General features: G+C 34.1%; 3 protein-coding genes across 4 annotated transcripts; 1 reads left to right on the top strand and 2 right to left on the bottom strand.

The window, feature by feature from the left end:
• Positions 1-66: 66 nt before the first annotated feature.
• On the top strand, positions 67-784 carry LOC140918953 (protein CYSTEINE-RICH TRANSMEMBRANE MODULE 9-like). The gene is made up of 3 exons (XM_073364033.1): positions 67-137; positions 300-453; positions 639-784. Exons 1-3 carry the CDS (start codon positions 107-109, stop codon positions 682-684), a joined length of 231 nt encoding a protein of 76 aa, XP_073220134.1. The 5' UTR covers positions 67-106; the 3' UTR covers positions 685-784.
• Positions 785-3,455: 2,671 nt separating this feature from the next.
• Positions 3,456-7,735, bottom strand: LOC101502283 (uncharacterized). Of its 2 annotated transcripts, XM_004508581.4 has the most exons (7): positions 7,503-7,725; positions 7,148-7,374; positions 6,251-6,393; positions 6,000-6,143; positions 5,463-5,648; positions 4,921-5,045; positions 3,456-3,994 (listed from the first exon to the last, which is right to left on the bottom strand). In XM_004508581.4, the coding sequence occupies exons 2-7, from the start codon at positions 7,350-7,352 to the stop codon at positions 3,769-3,771; spliced, it is 1,029 nt and encodes a 342-aa protein (XP_004508638.1). In that variant the 5' UTR covers positions 7,353-7,374; positions 7,503-7,725; the 3' UTR covers positions 3,456-3,768. The 2 variants fall into 2 exon arrangements, with proteins under 2 accessions (XP_004508638.1, XP_004508637.1); XM_004508580.4 differs by having other exon boundaries at positions 7,148-7,735.
• A 1,453-nt stretch (positions 7,736-9,188) lies between these two features.
• On the bottom strand, positions 9,189-14,654 carry LOC101501641 (agmatine deiminase). The gene is made up of 10 exons (XM_004508578.4): positions 14,496-14,654; positions 14,295-14,408; positions 14,138-14,227; positions 13,591-13,675; positions 13,389-13,444; positions 13,220-13,298; positions 12,804-12,938; positions 11,299-11,531; positions 10,012-10,170; positions 9,189-9,493 (listed from the first exon to the last, which is right to left on the bottom strand). Exons 1-10 carry the CDS (start codon positions 14,583-14,585, stop codon positions 9,410-9,412), a joined length of 1,125 nt encoding a protein of 374 aa, XP_004508635.1. The 5' UTR covers positions 14,586-14,654; the 3' UTR covers positions 9,189-9,409.
• Positions 14,655-15,912: the final 1,258 nt, after the last annotated feature.

The raw sequence follows: 15,912 nt of genomic DNA, 5'->3' as shown, positions 1-15,912 counted from the left end.
AAACCATTCTTTTCTATATATATATATATATATATATATATATATATATATATATATATATGTCCATTATATAGTTCAAAAATTGTACAGCATTAATTCTTCAGGTATGAGTCACAATGATCAAAACCAGCCTCAAGGTATCATGCCCTAATTTTAACAATTTTATATTCTTTTTCCACCATGACGAAAACTGATCATAGAGAAACTCAAAAAAATTGAGTGTTTTAATCATATATAGTTAATTAAAAAGTGCTCTTATTAATTCCAATGTTGTACTATAATACTATTTGTTATTGCAGTTTGGAATTCTGCTATAGCATATGATGATGATGTATCAAAAGACAGTGCAGCGGGTCCATATCCAATTCCACCACCTCCTGCATCTATTACTCACAAGGTTCCTCCTAGCTGCACACAAACTAAACTCAAAGGATCAGGTTTCTGGAGAGGATGGTAATATGAATTTATTTCTTTTTTTATCTTTTATTATTTTTTTGTCCGTAGATGAGATGATAAATACTATTAAAAATTAACACATATCTCAAATTTGTATCCGAGACATAATATTCAATCATATATATTTTTGCTGGTTGAACTAGGATTTAAAGAAATAATCATGTAATTATTTATCTTTGCAGTTGTGCTGGATGGTGTTGCTACTGTTGTTTGGACATTTGCTTCTGAGATTTGAGGAACAGGGTAGTATATTACAGAAGTGTGCTAATCGCGATCCACGTGTATTTTTTCAAGATATATTGAATGAATGTAAGATTTAATTTAAGTATTTGATTGAGTTAGAGAACGATGAAACATTGTTTTACATTTTTAAGGACTAAAATAGTAAATTATTTTAAAATAAAATTATTCAAAAAACAAAATGTTCCAACAACCAAACCAAGAGAAATACATCCAAAAAAGTTAGAGCATCTCAATGACCACTGTACAAGTCATAATTATCTTTAACTTTAACTCTACAAATAACTAAAATTGATTTTAATTAAAAACGAGTTAATTTAAAACGATTTATGTTTGAATATTTTAATACAAAAGTGAGTTGACAATTAATTTTTAATGTAAAAATTAGAATTATAAATTACAAATCATAACTTCAAATTATAACAAATTTTAAAGACAAAATCAATTAAGTTCAATAGCATCCAAACATATTAGAATTAATTCTACATCTTCAAAATTGATTTTAGCTATTCCAAAATTGCAACAGAAAATGTATCAATAATGTCATTCAAATCCGAACATACAATAAGATTTTTCCACCAATGATTAATGTCATAAGCAGCCCCTTTAACTTTAAATTTAAGCCACTTCCATGAATTTGATATGTTCCACCATATGAGAAACGTTCATCACAACTTGATTAAATACGCAACCATTGCACTCTTTCAACTTGATCCAGATATACGCGGTCCAAATAACTTGTAAGCTTTGACGAGCTTTTATTGAGCTAAAGAAAAACCTTGAAATTGAATAATGTGATTTGATGCACAATTCAATAATGCATTTTGGATATTCAACCAAGCTAAATTTAACATCAAATTCATCCGAAGAAATTACATTCAAAAAATAAATGTTGTGACTATTAATCTTTTTCACATCCTAAACATAAAAGACTTTTGATCCACCAATATATCACGCATAGCTAGATTATTTTTAGTCGGCGAATTCCAAAATGATTCCTCACGAACATATTCAAATGTCAGTTTTATCATCTTCATTTAAACATTTTGATTAATCGGAAACAAACTAATTTAAGATAATTTCGCTAATGTAATTTGTCAAAAAATAAAAAAGATTGAATCGCTAATGTAACAAGGGTCTACATATATATATTATCTACATGATTAGCAGTTCTATGAAGAATCATATTATATAGGTGTATATAAATCATAAGAATGAATGAAATATATATGCAATGCACCTATTTTTATACAAATTCACTATAACAGAAACAATGCAACTACATATGAAAGAGACAATTATTATATGCATAGTTTGGTGTTACAAATAATGTTTAACTCAAAGAGAGGGGCTTAGCCATATGAGTTGGATGATCTTCTCCAGCTACAATCACCAAAATATTAGGTTCATGATCAACTTCATTGATTGTTTCCCTTCTGGATGTGTTCGATTCACGACTTGTCGTCGATGATAGATTCGTTTGGGGCCTAAGACATCGAGAACAAGCCACCGTGAGCAATGCTATCCCAATAACTATGAAAATTGGTGCTAGGCCACCATAGAGAAATGACACTGAAGAGTTCCAATTCCACTGAAATGATCCATGGTTAACTGATCCCTGATTCATATATATAGATATAGATATTTCACTCAGCGAAGCTACTTAGATTTTATTTTTTGTTCTTAGTATAATTGGTATGGTTTGATTGCATTCTTCTTATAGGTAGTTCTATTATTTGTTTGATTTTAAGAAACAGGGTTCAAAGATCTTTTTATGTTCTTCAAAGGCTGTGTATTTAGTTATTATTTTTAAAGTATATAAAATGTTAGTTTATTTAAGTATGTTACAAACTTCTGAAACGACTTTGTCAAAATTTAATTTAAAAGTAAAGAAAAAAATAATTCATGTTAAAAGAATAAATACATTGTTATATACTTGTATGTATGCTTTAGAACGCCCCAAGAGACATTGAATTGAACATTTCATATACCTCAAGGGGATATTCAGAATCTTAAGCATAGCAAAGGGTTGTAAGAACCGTAATTATTATTATTATTAGTAGTAGTAAACCATGATATTGGATTGCTAATGTATAGTTAATCCTTAAAATTAACATAACAAAAAAATAAATCTCCTAAACTACTTATCGTCACTTACACTAGTCCAAAACTACTTATAGTTACATTTGTTGTGTTTGTTTACGTTTATGTTGTAATGGGATGCATGCTATTTCTGCATGTTCAATGTTTTGTCTGTATCTAATTTTAAGTTCAAACAGGGGTTTGTGGAGTTTAAAATTTTCAAAAATATTATTATTGTTAGAATTTGTATTTTCTGGACGACATTTGAAATCATTCTGGTTTTGCACCAGAGGAAGGTTCAAAAGACATTATAGTGGCCAGTTGGAGTATGAGGGTGGTGAAGTGTGTATGTGGGAGAAACCGATTACACGAACATTTCCTAGCTAATTTATTTGTTCATACTATGTAGAGACTACACAAGATTGAACGCATACTCAGTTCTGCCAGAAAAGGGGGTTGAAGACGATATGATGAAAGTTGAGATTGATATAAATATATGGGATATCTGATCTTAGCGATAGAGGGATCCACTTATATTATGAACTCCGTAACATTGAGAACCAAGATATTCTTCAATTATTACTTGCCTGTCTGTGACCAACATGAGGAGCTATGATAATGCAGTATTGCTGATCAAATACATGCTCAATGAACATATAGGGGCAATTGCTAGGGGATTGAAATAAGAACGAAGAACATTTGAATAAATAATTATATCCCATTTATATGCGCATAAATTCTGAAGACACAGGGAGATCGGCCATTTCATAAATTACAAGAGACAAAATTATGTGAAAATAACAAACCATCTTTTAATAATCCCAACACCCAACTATCTAGACTAACACCAAAATCGAAAAAGATACAGATACGGTTAACTCTGTGGGTCGATGAACTATTGCTGCTTCTAGATCCATCAATAAATGCAGTTACACATGTTTTTTTAACGGCTGCAAAGTGCGACCATGCCACACTGTTCCCTACATAAACTCATTGAGAGAACTTTGCAACCAGCTTATCAACATGGATGATGATATCGTCTATCCGGGGCCTCATAGCAGCTTGAGGCTGAAGCATCCATGAAACAAACTGATGAAGAGCTTCTGGATATGAAGGTTTAAGTCCAGCTGGCCATTTGACCTGAGCGTTTACAATAGCCAATTGCAGGCTTCCACCAGACTCTCCAAGTGCATATTCAAACGGAGATACCCCATACCTGAAAATTTCAGCACGTAAAATAATAAACAATTAAACATGTGTACTAAAAGCTGCCAATATATATTTCTAACACCAAATAAAAAGTTTCAGACAAGAGTCATTTGATTAGCACAGCTGTAGGTGTCGAAAAAAAAGCACAGCTCAAACATTGGATTTTTGTTGAGTGCCAAATCAAATGATAATGCCAAGGTAACAACCTCCTGAGTCAAGACAACACAGTCAAACTTCTAAGCACAGCTATTGGATTTTCTTTCAAATTGACTATAATGATTAGCATAGAAGTTTTGACATGAGCATTGCTCCAAATCAATAATCTATGCTGGTGATCTAATACTAATAGCATGAGCATCAGTATGTTTTTATTTTGTATTAATGTGATTTATTATTTATCATAACTTTTATCACACAAATATTTCACAATTATGAAATAGTAACTCTGGCTCTTAAGAAGAACTTTCTATTAAACCTAATGATCAATTGGTCACTTGCCCCTCATTAGAGCTCAGCGCTCTTGGCATCTCATTGGTCAGGACAAAAAAAACCTTATTCCCCCACTTTCCCTTCTTTTCTCTTCTTTTATAGGTTACACTTAATAAACAAATAAAAAATAAATTCTCCAAATGTTGTTTCTAAACTGTAAAAACAAACAGACACACACACATCAACAACATATAGCCAAATATATGAAAAACAACAGTGGCAGGGGATGATGACAAAGTAGCTTTAATAGTTGCTATGTACAATGTTAGTCAAAAAAATTTCAATCCGTCGGTTAATTTGTAGGATCTATATGTACACAAGGGTTCAGATAAAATGCTTTGCACATCTTAGGACCAAAATATGTCTATTATGTTTTACAAAGGCACAGTTAGTAAAATATGCAAACATTAAATTAACTTAATAAAAAGAAAGATTAATCCTCACATTATTGCATATAATGTGCATCCTAGTGACCAAACGTCAGTCCTCTCATCTATATCAGCATGGCTTGGGCAATCCCACAGCTCAGGGGCTCGGAAAGGAGCAGAGCAATGTTCAGATGCCCATTCCTACATCGGAAGACAAGTAGCAAACACCAGGTCAGAAAATCCAAGCTAGATGACTGAAAAAAAGTTTTTCTCTTTCATATTTCTAAAACCCACACAAAACAGAAAAGTACTAGAAGAACTAGTAATGCCAAAATGAAATCCCAAGCGAAGAAATTTAGTTTAAATGGATTATAGAACCAGTCAATTAATGTCCAATAAGAAATACAAAATCCATTACCAGCCTGATGATACAAATGGAGCAAAAGAATCATAAGACATCGCAAAATGTGCTGTATTAATTAGCACCACATATTCTGTGATGTGTTATAGAAACCAGTTCAGCAAGAAGTGGAAGTTCTAATTCTTAAGGTAAAACATTAAAGCAGTACATAATTTTTATTTACATCAACATTATAAAGCATGGGAATAAAGTATCACCTGCAACTGGAGTGCCTCTGATCTGGAGCTAATCTGCTTCCTTGCAGGACGAGCACTACCAAAATCCATCAGTATGGCGAGTGGTGGTTGTTCTTTTCTGTGTGTTATGAGAACATTACCAGGTTTGACATCATTGTGTGCATATGGAGGATCTAAACTGTGCATGTGCTTAAGTCCTGCACAAAGCTGTTGAGTTGACTTTACAGGGTTAAACGGGTCTTACAAGTTATAACAAAACAATTTCTGTCACTCTAAAATAATGGGAAAACTAAAATATCAACAAGAACATAGAAGCTCAAAGATGAAATAAGCAGACCAGAGAAATCCATTATTCTTCAACAATATAATTTTCATGGCAAAAATAACCCATGTCACATGAATCGATGGCATAATACTAATCACGAATGGCTATAATATATGTCAAACAAAATATAATAAATGTTGAATTGCAAGAGTGATGCTTCAGGTCCCTGGTTTGCCTCCCCTGATTAAAAAAGTTATTATAAGTAAAATGCTAATGAATATGGTTCTTTTTACCTGCCGAAATATTTGAAGAACATCTGAGGTAGTATAGTGTTCCTTCTTGGCTTTCATTGTTTTGGCATTGTCTAGCAATGTTCCATCCAAATGAACTGGAAATAACAAGTATGCTTCATGGCTCCAAGATGTTTCTGGAGTAGGCTGCCAACAAAAGAAACATGTTCTACATAAACATAAAATCAAAAGAACATGCCAAGCTGTGATACAACAAGGAATGGAGCAAGTGTTGCTTGCAATTACTACTTCACCTTAACAGAAATTATTGCATGATCAAGAAGCGGGAGGAGATTGGGGTGACTAAACAGTGAAGAGACGCGGATCTCCTCTCTAACCAACTCCAGCTGCTCACTGTTCTGAATAAGGACCTTTTTCATAGCATAAGATCCATCATCTGCAGATACGAGACAGCACAGTTGATATATTAATGAGTGCATTCGGTTATTGTACTTGCTTCTAGCTTTTGCATTGAATTGAAAAGTTTACACCAAGTTTTACATCAAACAAGATTTCAGAGTAAGAACATTCAAACATAAAATCACTTGACTTCAAACTCATTTTACAAAATTTATCATATAAAATCAATTTCATTCAAAATCACATATGTTAAATGCTCACCAAAACACGCACACAGCTCCACTGAATCATTGCTACCTATTCATGGAACTTTCTACAACGACATGGAACTTTCTTCACTACTGGTTATCAAAATTAAGGTCAGGCACGATATAACAATCAATAAGATAGATCCTCTTATTCTCAAATGCAACAAGAGCAGAACAAAATTTCATTTCGTTTAGTTTCATTACATTTCATGTCATCTAATTAGAAATTTACTTCAGCATAAGGCACAAAAACAAGAACATGCCATACAACACAACAACAAAACTGAGTCAAAAATATCAACGAAGAAGCCACATACTTCAACACCTGGAATCGGTATCTATCATTAACCGAAAATTAAAAAAAACAACAAACACCAATTAAACATTGACTTTAACAGATCGGAAAAGCAAACGTATGTTAATTTCAATGCCATCACAGATCGAGTAAAAAAAAGCAAGAGAATCGCATAGATCAGGCTTTAATACAACCTAATATCACTGATTTGCAAAATTAAATAAAAAATGAATCGAATCGAATCGAACCGGAGATATGAGAGGAGTCTTTGATTTTATTAGCAAGACCGCCGGTAGCAGATTCATTGGGAAGCTCCTTAACGAGGTAAACGTAAGCGAAGCCACCTTCTCCGAGCTGTCTCAAGATTCGGAAACGGTTTTCGTTGATCCAAACATCACCTCCTCCGTTCACAGAGGTGTATAATGCATTTAAACCAGAGAACGAGCAACCCATTTCTTCCTCTCTCTATCCCTCCCTGTGTTGTATTAATAATGAATGAATGAATGAATGAATAATGAATAAGGAAATTGTTGCGTAGTGTTATAAGTTGAGAAAAAAAAAGAGGAACTGAAATCAGGTGTCCAAAAGATGATTTTCGAAGACCTGATTTCACGTCGGTGGGTTGTGAATTCTGATTGAATCTCAGATATCTCACAATAAATCCTTCCTCCTTTTAACTTGTTTGTTTATTACGGGACGAGCTCCTTTCTTGGATCACTCGATTTTCAACCAAACACCTGTGTTTTATATATTTGTTTATTGTTTATTGTTTATTTTTGGGCGCTCTTCTTTTTTCATGGGTTGATTCACGTTCCAGCTTTAATTCATCATTAATCACTCATTTTGTTGATTTTTATGCATCTTCATTTAATGGTCTCGGGCCAACTTACTTCAATTTTACCCAATATCAAGGTCCAAAGTCGTACATAAAAAGTGGGGTATGAATTACAACAAGAGTTCAGAAAATAAATTCCCCAATTTTGACTAGGGCAGCAATATAAGTTGGGTTGGGAGTATGGGACATCAAGTTGGTCCGTATTAAGTGTTTTTTTTTTTTTTTAGCAGTTTCTTCTCTATCAATAATCGCAAAAGATATTAACCAATCTAAATATAATTTGGAGGTTTTTAAAAATATTAAAAGAGAGAAAAAACCGACTGTTTTTTTAGCCTGTCCTCCAAAACCCATTAAAAATTGGGAGGGAATATTTTTTTAATTTTAATCTAAGATTGATTTGCACACTCTTCTGACCGTTCAATTCATCCAAGGTTCTATACTTTGGACTTGGATTGACTACCGTCAATAGAGCTGTCAATTTAACAAGCCCCCTAATTATTGGCCTCAGCTCACATTTTGAAGGGGCCAAAAAAATTAATAATTTAAAAGGCCCCCAAAAACAAGGCCCCTAAATTAAAAGCCCCCTAAAAATTTGTGGGCTTAGGAGGCCCCTAAGTCCACTTTTTAAAAAAAAAAATCAATTTTCTTTTTTGAGAAATAAAGTTTTTCAATTTTTTTACCGATAATTTTTTTTTTCTATAAAATTTTCTGATTTTTTTCGACAAAAAATGTTTGATTTTTTTCAATAAAAATTTCTGATTTTCTTTCGATAAAAAATTTCTGACTTTTTTCGATAAAATTTTTTTGATTTTTTTCGATAAGAAGTTTCTGATTTTTTTTCGATAAAAAATGTCTGATTTTTTTTCGATAAAAAATTTCCGATTTTTTTCGATAAAAAATGTGCGACTTTTTTTGGGATAAAAAATGTTCGATTTTTTTTCGATAAAAAATTTCCCATTTTTTTTCGACAAAAAGTTTCTGATTTTTTTTTTCGATAAAAAATTTTCACTTTCTTTTTAATAAATTTTTTTTTCAAGAAAAAAATTTTAAAATTAACAAAATATTGGGGACTTATGGGCCCTTAGAGCCCCCTCCCTTAGGCCCCATTAAATAATGGGCCTAAATTAAGGGCCCCTTAAAAGATTATTTTGATAGGGGGCCTAATAATAAAACAAAAAAAGTAAAGGGGCCTTGTAGTTGGGGGCTTTTTTGACGGCTCTAACCGTCAATGCTTCATGCAGTCGTGTATTAGTCATTGGTTATAGTTTTCTCACACTTTCAACCCTTGATGGCTTTGTGAAAAACAGAAGAAAAAAAATCAATTTACGTAGTGCATATATACAATCTGAAAATTGACTGGGAGTTCATTGAACAGAAAACGTGAGGTAGTTTTACAAAGTTCGGGATCCGGCAATGGTAGACTCGGTCTGACAAATGGAAATGATAGTATTCAGTTGACCCGAAAAGAAAAGATAAACTAGCTGGGCTTCAATATTTAGTATTTACACACTATTCAATCAATCATCAGAATAAACCGCGTTTTCATAATTTAAAACATAAATTATGTTTTATTTTCAATGGTTTTTCATCTATTTGCAGACACTTCAATGCATCCCTGCTCGAAAGGGATTATTATCCAATACAGCAAATATCAACGTATGTTGAGAGAGTATATCTAAATGGCTGGTTGTTGCTGAGTAATGCAATGTATATTTCCACCTGACAAAACAATCTCCCTGGAATCTTCAATTGCCACAACCTAGGAACCAGCAAAAGTATAAAATGTCATTCACTATCCAAAACAACTCACAAAAATGAGACCTAAATGTTACAGTTCATAAACGACTAGTGAAATACTAGAGTAAAGATACAAAATAATACTATAATGTGACGATTAGCTTTGCAGCTCTGCCAAAGGATGGATATACATTTGCCAGTTTTCATGGAAAACTATTCAATGTCTGATGCATCAGTTATTCATGATGATTGGTTGAATGAGAAACAGAGTTAGTTTTTATAAAGAATCAATGCAAAACATATCATGATGATGGATGGCATTAGCTCTAAGCTATCTTTAGAACAACGATAATGGTTTGAGCCACATATCTTTGGCTGCAAATCTCATCACTCACAAATATAACTCATTCAGAAATATTCCTTGATCTATACTAATTAACTGCAGTAGTTAGTGCAACAGTACATGTCTTTGAAAGATTACCATATTGCAGAACAATTCTTCAACTGAAAGAAAGTATTTTAACAATCAATTTTACTTACTTCATGCTGAGGGAAGGCCTTAGACAGAACTTGGATAGCTTCATCATCCCACTTTTTATCTCCAAATTGTGGAGCAATAATAGCACCATTTGCTATGTAAAAGTTCACATAGGAAGCAGCAAGCCTAGTACCGGGAAGTCTTGGCTTGGCCTCATCAGCCTGACAAATATAGAATTACACCAAAGCATCCCATAGAGGTTTATTTTGTGTGGTTGCATGTATAATTTATCAATTCAATCAGAAGTGTAATAAACAGTAATGTTCATTCTTAACCATGCCAGGTATCAATCTTGCTCCAAGTTCAGCATATCATTTTTCATACAATGAGTTGTAGGATAGCCATTATTAGAATATCATAATTTAAAATCTACTTGATTACAATTGACAATATTTGATTTGCTCTTGTTTTGTTTTTTGAAAGCACAAACTGAAGCTTGAAATCTTCATCCAAAACCTATGGATTAACTAATTAGCTGACTGCTTACTATTTACATTCCAAAGATTGTAGTGGCCAGCATAAATTACCCAAAGTACATAGGTTCAAGATCTAAATAGAATCTACATGCAATTTATGATTCCTTTTGTAGTGTTAAAATTTAAATTAGTCGAAAGCAAAACAATGAGAGGATGCACTAAATCTGAGTAGTATGTGCAATAGATCATGTACTAGCAATTAGCTCTTCTTGATATTGAATCCTATTGAAAACAAAACTTCCTCATTCATTCTTGATTTGAAAATGAAATTCATTGACCTAATTATCAAATTATGTTAAAGATGTAATCATAGGGTTGCCACTAGGCCTTTGAGCTTTCCATATAACCAAAGACTCATTAAAGAAACACTACAGTTTACCCCCAATACTCGAGAAACACAACTATTAATTGAAAGCCAACCAAAATAGATGTTCAGACTCTTCATATGAATCCTTCCATATGTACATCGAAAAATTCTTAGGTCTACCCGTATAGATTTCCATGTGGTATCTATCCCTATGATATGCTTCACGCCATTTTCACAACCAACAGTTCAACTTGGTATTAACCAAAATGCAAGCCTACGATTTGAAAATTATGAAATCATCTGGCTACAAACTACAAAGAAAAGAACAACCTCAAATATGACATCTTATACTTCAACAACTAATGACAATGCAGCAACAAAGATATATTCCAATGGTAATCGGGTTCCTTTTTTTGAAAATTACTTCTTCTTTTATTTTATTTTATTTTCAATCATTAAGAAAAATTTAATTGGAAAAAGAAAGAAACCAACATTTAGATGTTTACCTGGAAAACCCCAGCAGCCTCTTTCTCCGTCATATATAGTGGACTGGGAACATGGAGTTTAATGACTTCCAATTTTCTACCTTTAGCATCAGTTACACTTGAAAGCAAAGAATATGCTTCTACAGATCTTTCATACTGAGGATCAGTTTCATCATCAGTCCAAGACAGCAGAACCACTCCAGGCCTCACAAAACAGCACATGTTATCAATATGACCATTTGTATCATCATCTCCTGTATAAAACAACATACTTCTTAATAACAGCATAGAGAACATATAGAATCTAAATACCACTCTGAACCTAAAACATATATTACAATTATTTTAGATTATGTGGAAGGGCCTAATACCAACAAGGGGAGTTCTTTAAATGTGTGGAGTTGGCAATCATTTTCAACAATGAAGATAGATCTCTGCTCTTAAAATCTGCTACCTAGGTTGGGGTTTATGTGTGAATAAATAAGTATTGTAATGAAGTTAGTAAAATCAACATAAGGATCCCAAAAGAAAAAGTTGTACGGACATCATAACAAAATAAAAACACTACCAGCGTCCTGTTTCATCGTGTAGAAAACTAGCAAATATAATCGTTTGAGGCCAAATTTGTTATTATTAGTGCCAAGAGACTTCCCAAATTTTGTATTAAGAAAGGCAGAAAGAAATGTTTGAATTATACTTTACGTTGTTTCACTCTAAAATGCAGCAAATACTTCCATGATAACCTGATGGGGACAAAGACGGAATTGATGACGTGTCAAGTGGTACACATAGTGCACCTAAGGTATGGAGAGTGTACGATAGAAAATCTAAGAAAGGTGAGTTGGCAGGTGAGGGGGAAAAGCATGAGCCCCATCCCGTATATCGGGGAGAGGTTGGTAAGGAGAGAAGATAACAAATTCTGTTAATTATGAGCAGGGGGAAGATTCTCTCTGATTTGAGTGAGCATAGCTCCCAGGAGTAAAAGGAAGACTTGTTTCCTTTGCTCAATTTCCCTTTATCATCAATAAAATACAGTATCATCAGCTATTGATTAATCTCTCATTAATTCTTATTGTTGCATTTATAAATTGAGAACCTAGCATAATCTATATGGATTAATTGAGAAAGATCCAGAACCTTTTTATGTACACGGTGATAGCTAGTCAAAAACACAGAAGTTACTCTCTTTATAGAAAGTGGATTCAACACAAGAGAACATGCAGATTTCACTTATCATACTTGATGATGATGATAAGTACCATGAAATGGTTGTACGACTTGTTATATATCTTAGATTCTAAGCTGCATCCTGCATTGGTCCATTATTCCATTGGTTTTGTGTTGAATTAAGGTATTTTCTCATATATAGAAATCTTCTTTACCAAAATAAATCTATAAAATCATGATAAATGGTCCACGGCACACAATTTTTTTTTTAAAGAATCCCATATTAAACATCGTGGGCAAAATACTATCAATTCATAGGAAGACTCTAACTCTAAAAGATCGGTATCAAATTTAAGTACCATATAATCCACGAGGCAACCATATAACCTTCCTGACTTGAAGATATGCCTTAAGTTCATCCTCGATTTGGTTCTTGCTCAAATAAGGATTCCTATTCTTGTTCAACAGACACTCTTCGGTGGTAAGACATGTTCCTGAAGGAAGAAAAAATTGCTGAAGTAAACAGAAAAACATAGAGGTTTAGAGCGGTAAATCTAAGTATTTAAGATCTGATCTCGGGACAGATTGAGATGAACACAACAGAGTAACCGCTTTCATGAATATAAACAATAAAAATTCATCTGGCCTAACTGCAACTTATCCTCATTCATGACTAAAGTGGCACTAAAACTACATTTAGCTGGACAGTGATATTTAATCATAAGAGCTGGAAAGGATAACTAGCATGTCATCAAATCACTGCATTAACCCTTACCTTCTCCGTCCACATGGATGCTTCCGCCTTCAAGCACCATGGAATGTGAAAATCTAGGAATCCTCTCAACTTCCAAAATCTAGCAAACATACCGTGTTAACACAGTCAGGTAAGTAACTAACACAGCTAGAACACAAGTCAACAAATGAAATATTGAATCAGCCCTAACCTTCTTAGCTACATGGGTATCAAGACTCCAATCACTATAACATCCATCTTCTACACCTAAACATTGTACAGATAAAATTCCATAAGTTGAAGAACCAACAATTAAACAAACTAATCAATTCAATGAATCACATTGGTTTCTTTAATCATTCCTCAAATTGCACATCCTTAAAGATCTGAATATCAAAACACTTGATGCTCACCTCCCCAACTATTAAAACTCCAGTCAATACCCGCAATTTTATCCGCAGCATCATCAGATTTCAATGTTTCTCTTCTCACAACAAACTGTTAAACAAAGCAAACAATAAAAACTGAGACAACCTCCTTAATAATAAAAACCTCAACATGCATTCATATTTTGAACCTCCAAAGTATAGTTTCCGGCAAAATCAAGATGACACGTCATTATTCCTCTAAATTTAGTATAAGTTTGGTTCCACTATTGAAGCAGCAACTAAAATTAATTCTAGAAGTATTATCAAATTGATTTTGATATGGTTTGATGTTATCGAGTAGAGTTAATTTTGCCTCTAGAATTGATTCTAACTTAAACTAAAATTCATGGTTTTTTAGTCTAGACATTATTTTTACATCAACTCAATTTTACATAAACACGTTCATTCAAACACAAATTATTTAACATCTAAGTAATTTTTATCTAAAATTCAATTTTACAAAATAAATTCATTTAAAATCAATTTTTTTTATTGCAAACTCACACCGTCAATAGGAGAGAAAGAAACTCACGGTGGGTCCAATGTCACGAAACCACGAATCGTTAGCACTGATCTCGAGAACTCTGACATGATCTGGTAGCTGGGTCCGCGCAATCTCCCACTAATTCACAGAAACAAAATATTAGAGCACAGTAATGAGAATGAAAATGTTAACAAGTTTAACCTACCTGAGCGGAACTAGCACAAACGGTTACTCTCTCAAATCTGGAGATCGCAGATGCCACGCTGGCAAATACTCGTTGACCGTGAACAGCACCGTCACGCCAATTGTCTGCGCGTTCCTATCACGCAACAACATAAAACTTGATTGTCATAAAATTAACAAGAAGAAGTGAGAGGAGAAGGGAGTATGCATGAAGTGTACTTACTGGCCAACCCATCCAACACTGCGAGTGGGGTTCCCACTCAGCTGGCATGTGAAATCCAAGAGCGGATGGCGTGTCTTGGAGTTGCATCATGCAATATTCTCTCTCTGATTTAGCTTTGTTCTTCAAATTAATACTTATGATTAATATAACAATTTTGTTTCCCACACCCCTCAAATTACTTCCCACACCTCTTAATTTTTTTTAAAATCCAAAATACTCAAACTACCCTTCCCTCTATATTCACTTTAACTACTCATCTTCTAACTTCATCATCTTCATCTTCTATAACCTAAAACCTTCATCTTCATCTTCATTACCCTAAACCTAATACCTTCATCCTTCATCTTCAATCATCCACTTTCTTGAATCAAGTAATCAATCAATCTTCAATAATCTTCAACACCATCTTCAATCACTTCAAGCATCTCTTCAATCAAGTAAGTGTTTTCGTTTTCGTTTCCTGGGTTTGATTTTCTGGGTTTTCAATTTTCATGAATGGGTTTTGAACGTTCAGCAATGATTCTGGGTTTGATTTTCTGGGTTTTGAAAGTTCAATTACGTGAAGTGAAATGAAGTACGTGAACTCAGATCACGTAGGGGAGTTCACGTAGGCTGATGGAGTTCACGTACGTGAACTCAGATCACGTAGGTAGACGTGAACTCAGTTAACGTAGTCTGATGGAGTTCACGTACGTGAACTCAGATCACGTAGGTAGACGTGAACTCAGTTAACGTAGTCTGATGGAGTTCACGTACGTGAACTCAGATCACGTAGGTAGACGTGAACTCAGTTAACGTAGTCTGATGGAGTTCACGTACGTGAACTCAGATCACGTAGGTAGACGTGAACTCAGTTAACGTAGTCTGATGGAGTTCACGTACGTGAACTCAGATCACGTAGCAAGCAGAAGAGGCCCAAGCGGATGAGGCTCAACCTGAAGAAGTCCAAGCGGATGAGGTCCAGGCTGAAGAGCTCCAAGCGGATGAGGCCCAACCTGAAGCAGATGACGGATATCCTGGTGGTCCGGTTGACAGGTCTGTCCTAAGGACATACGAAGCGACCATTTGAGGTTGTTTCATTATTCAAAGGGTGGATACGCTGGGGTCCCAAGATGTATGCTCATTTGCTAGATATGGTATTGCGTCAATATGGACATGTCCAAACCATCCCTGGTTCACCTTTGGAGATAGTAGGCCAGACGACCACACCAGAGGAAATGGACATCATGTTTACGCAATACGCTGTACATGTAGTTGACGCTGGGGCAGTTGTACACAGACCTGCAGACTGTGCAATTGAGTACATGGACTAGTTTCGTCGGATTTCTCATCCATATATCATTCGTAGAGAACCAGTCTATGTAGCACCTTCGGTTGCAGAACCTGCCGATGATGATCATGCTTCAGAAGAAACAAC

This window comes from Cicer arietinum, chromosome 7 (genome assembly GCF_000331145.2).
Source record: "Cicer arietinum cultivar CDC Frontier isolate Library 1 chromosome 7, Cicar.CDCFrontier_v2.0, whole genome shotgun sequence".
In the NCBI taxonomy this organism is placed as follows: domain Eukaryota; kingdom Viridiplantae; phylum Streptophyta; class Magnoliopsida; order Fabales; family Fabaceae; genus Cicer; species Cicer arietinum.
The sequence above is the reverse complement of the archived record's forward strand: the minus strand, read 5'-3'. Positions and strand labels throughout refer to the sequence as shown.

Coding starts and splice junctions, on each gene's coding strand:
- LOC101502283 (XM_004508580.4), bottom strand. CDS start 7,352: ATGGGTTGCTCGTTCTCTGGTTTAAATGCATTATACACCTCTGTGAAC. Junction 6,144..6,250: donor ATGCAATAATTTCTGTTAAG/GTGAAGTAGTAA, acceptor TTTTGTTGGCAG/CCTACTCCAGAAACATCTTG. Junction 3,995..4,920: donor TGCACATTATATGCAATAAT/GTGAGGATTAAT, acceptor TGAAATTTTCAG/GTATGGGGTATCTCCGTTTG.
- LOC101501641 (XM_004508578.4), bottom strand. CDS start 14,585: ATGATGCAACTCCAAGACACGCCATCCGCTCTTGGATTTCACATGCCA. Junction 13,676..14,137: donor TTCGTGACATTGGACCCACC/GTGAGTTTCTTT, acceptor TTTGTTTAACAG/TTTGTTGTGAGAAGAGAAAC. Junction 10,171..11,298: donor AGGCTGCTGGGGTTTTCCAG/GTAAACATCTAA, acceptor TATATTTGTCAG/GCTGATGAGGCCAAGCCAAG.
- LOC140918953 (XM_073364033.1), top strand. CDS start 107: ATGAGTCACAATGATCAAAACCAGCCTCAAG. Junction 138..299: donor TGATCAAAACCAGCCTCAAG/GTATCATGCCCT, acceptor TTGTTATTGCAG/TTTGGAATTCTGCTATAGCA. Junction 454..638: donor TCAGGTTTCTGGAGAGGATG/GTAATATGAATT, acceptor TTATCTTTGCAG/TTGTGCTGGATGGTGTTGCT.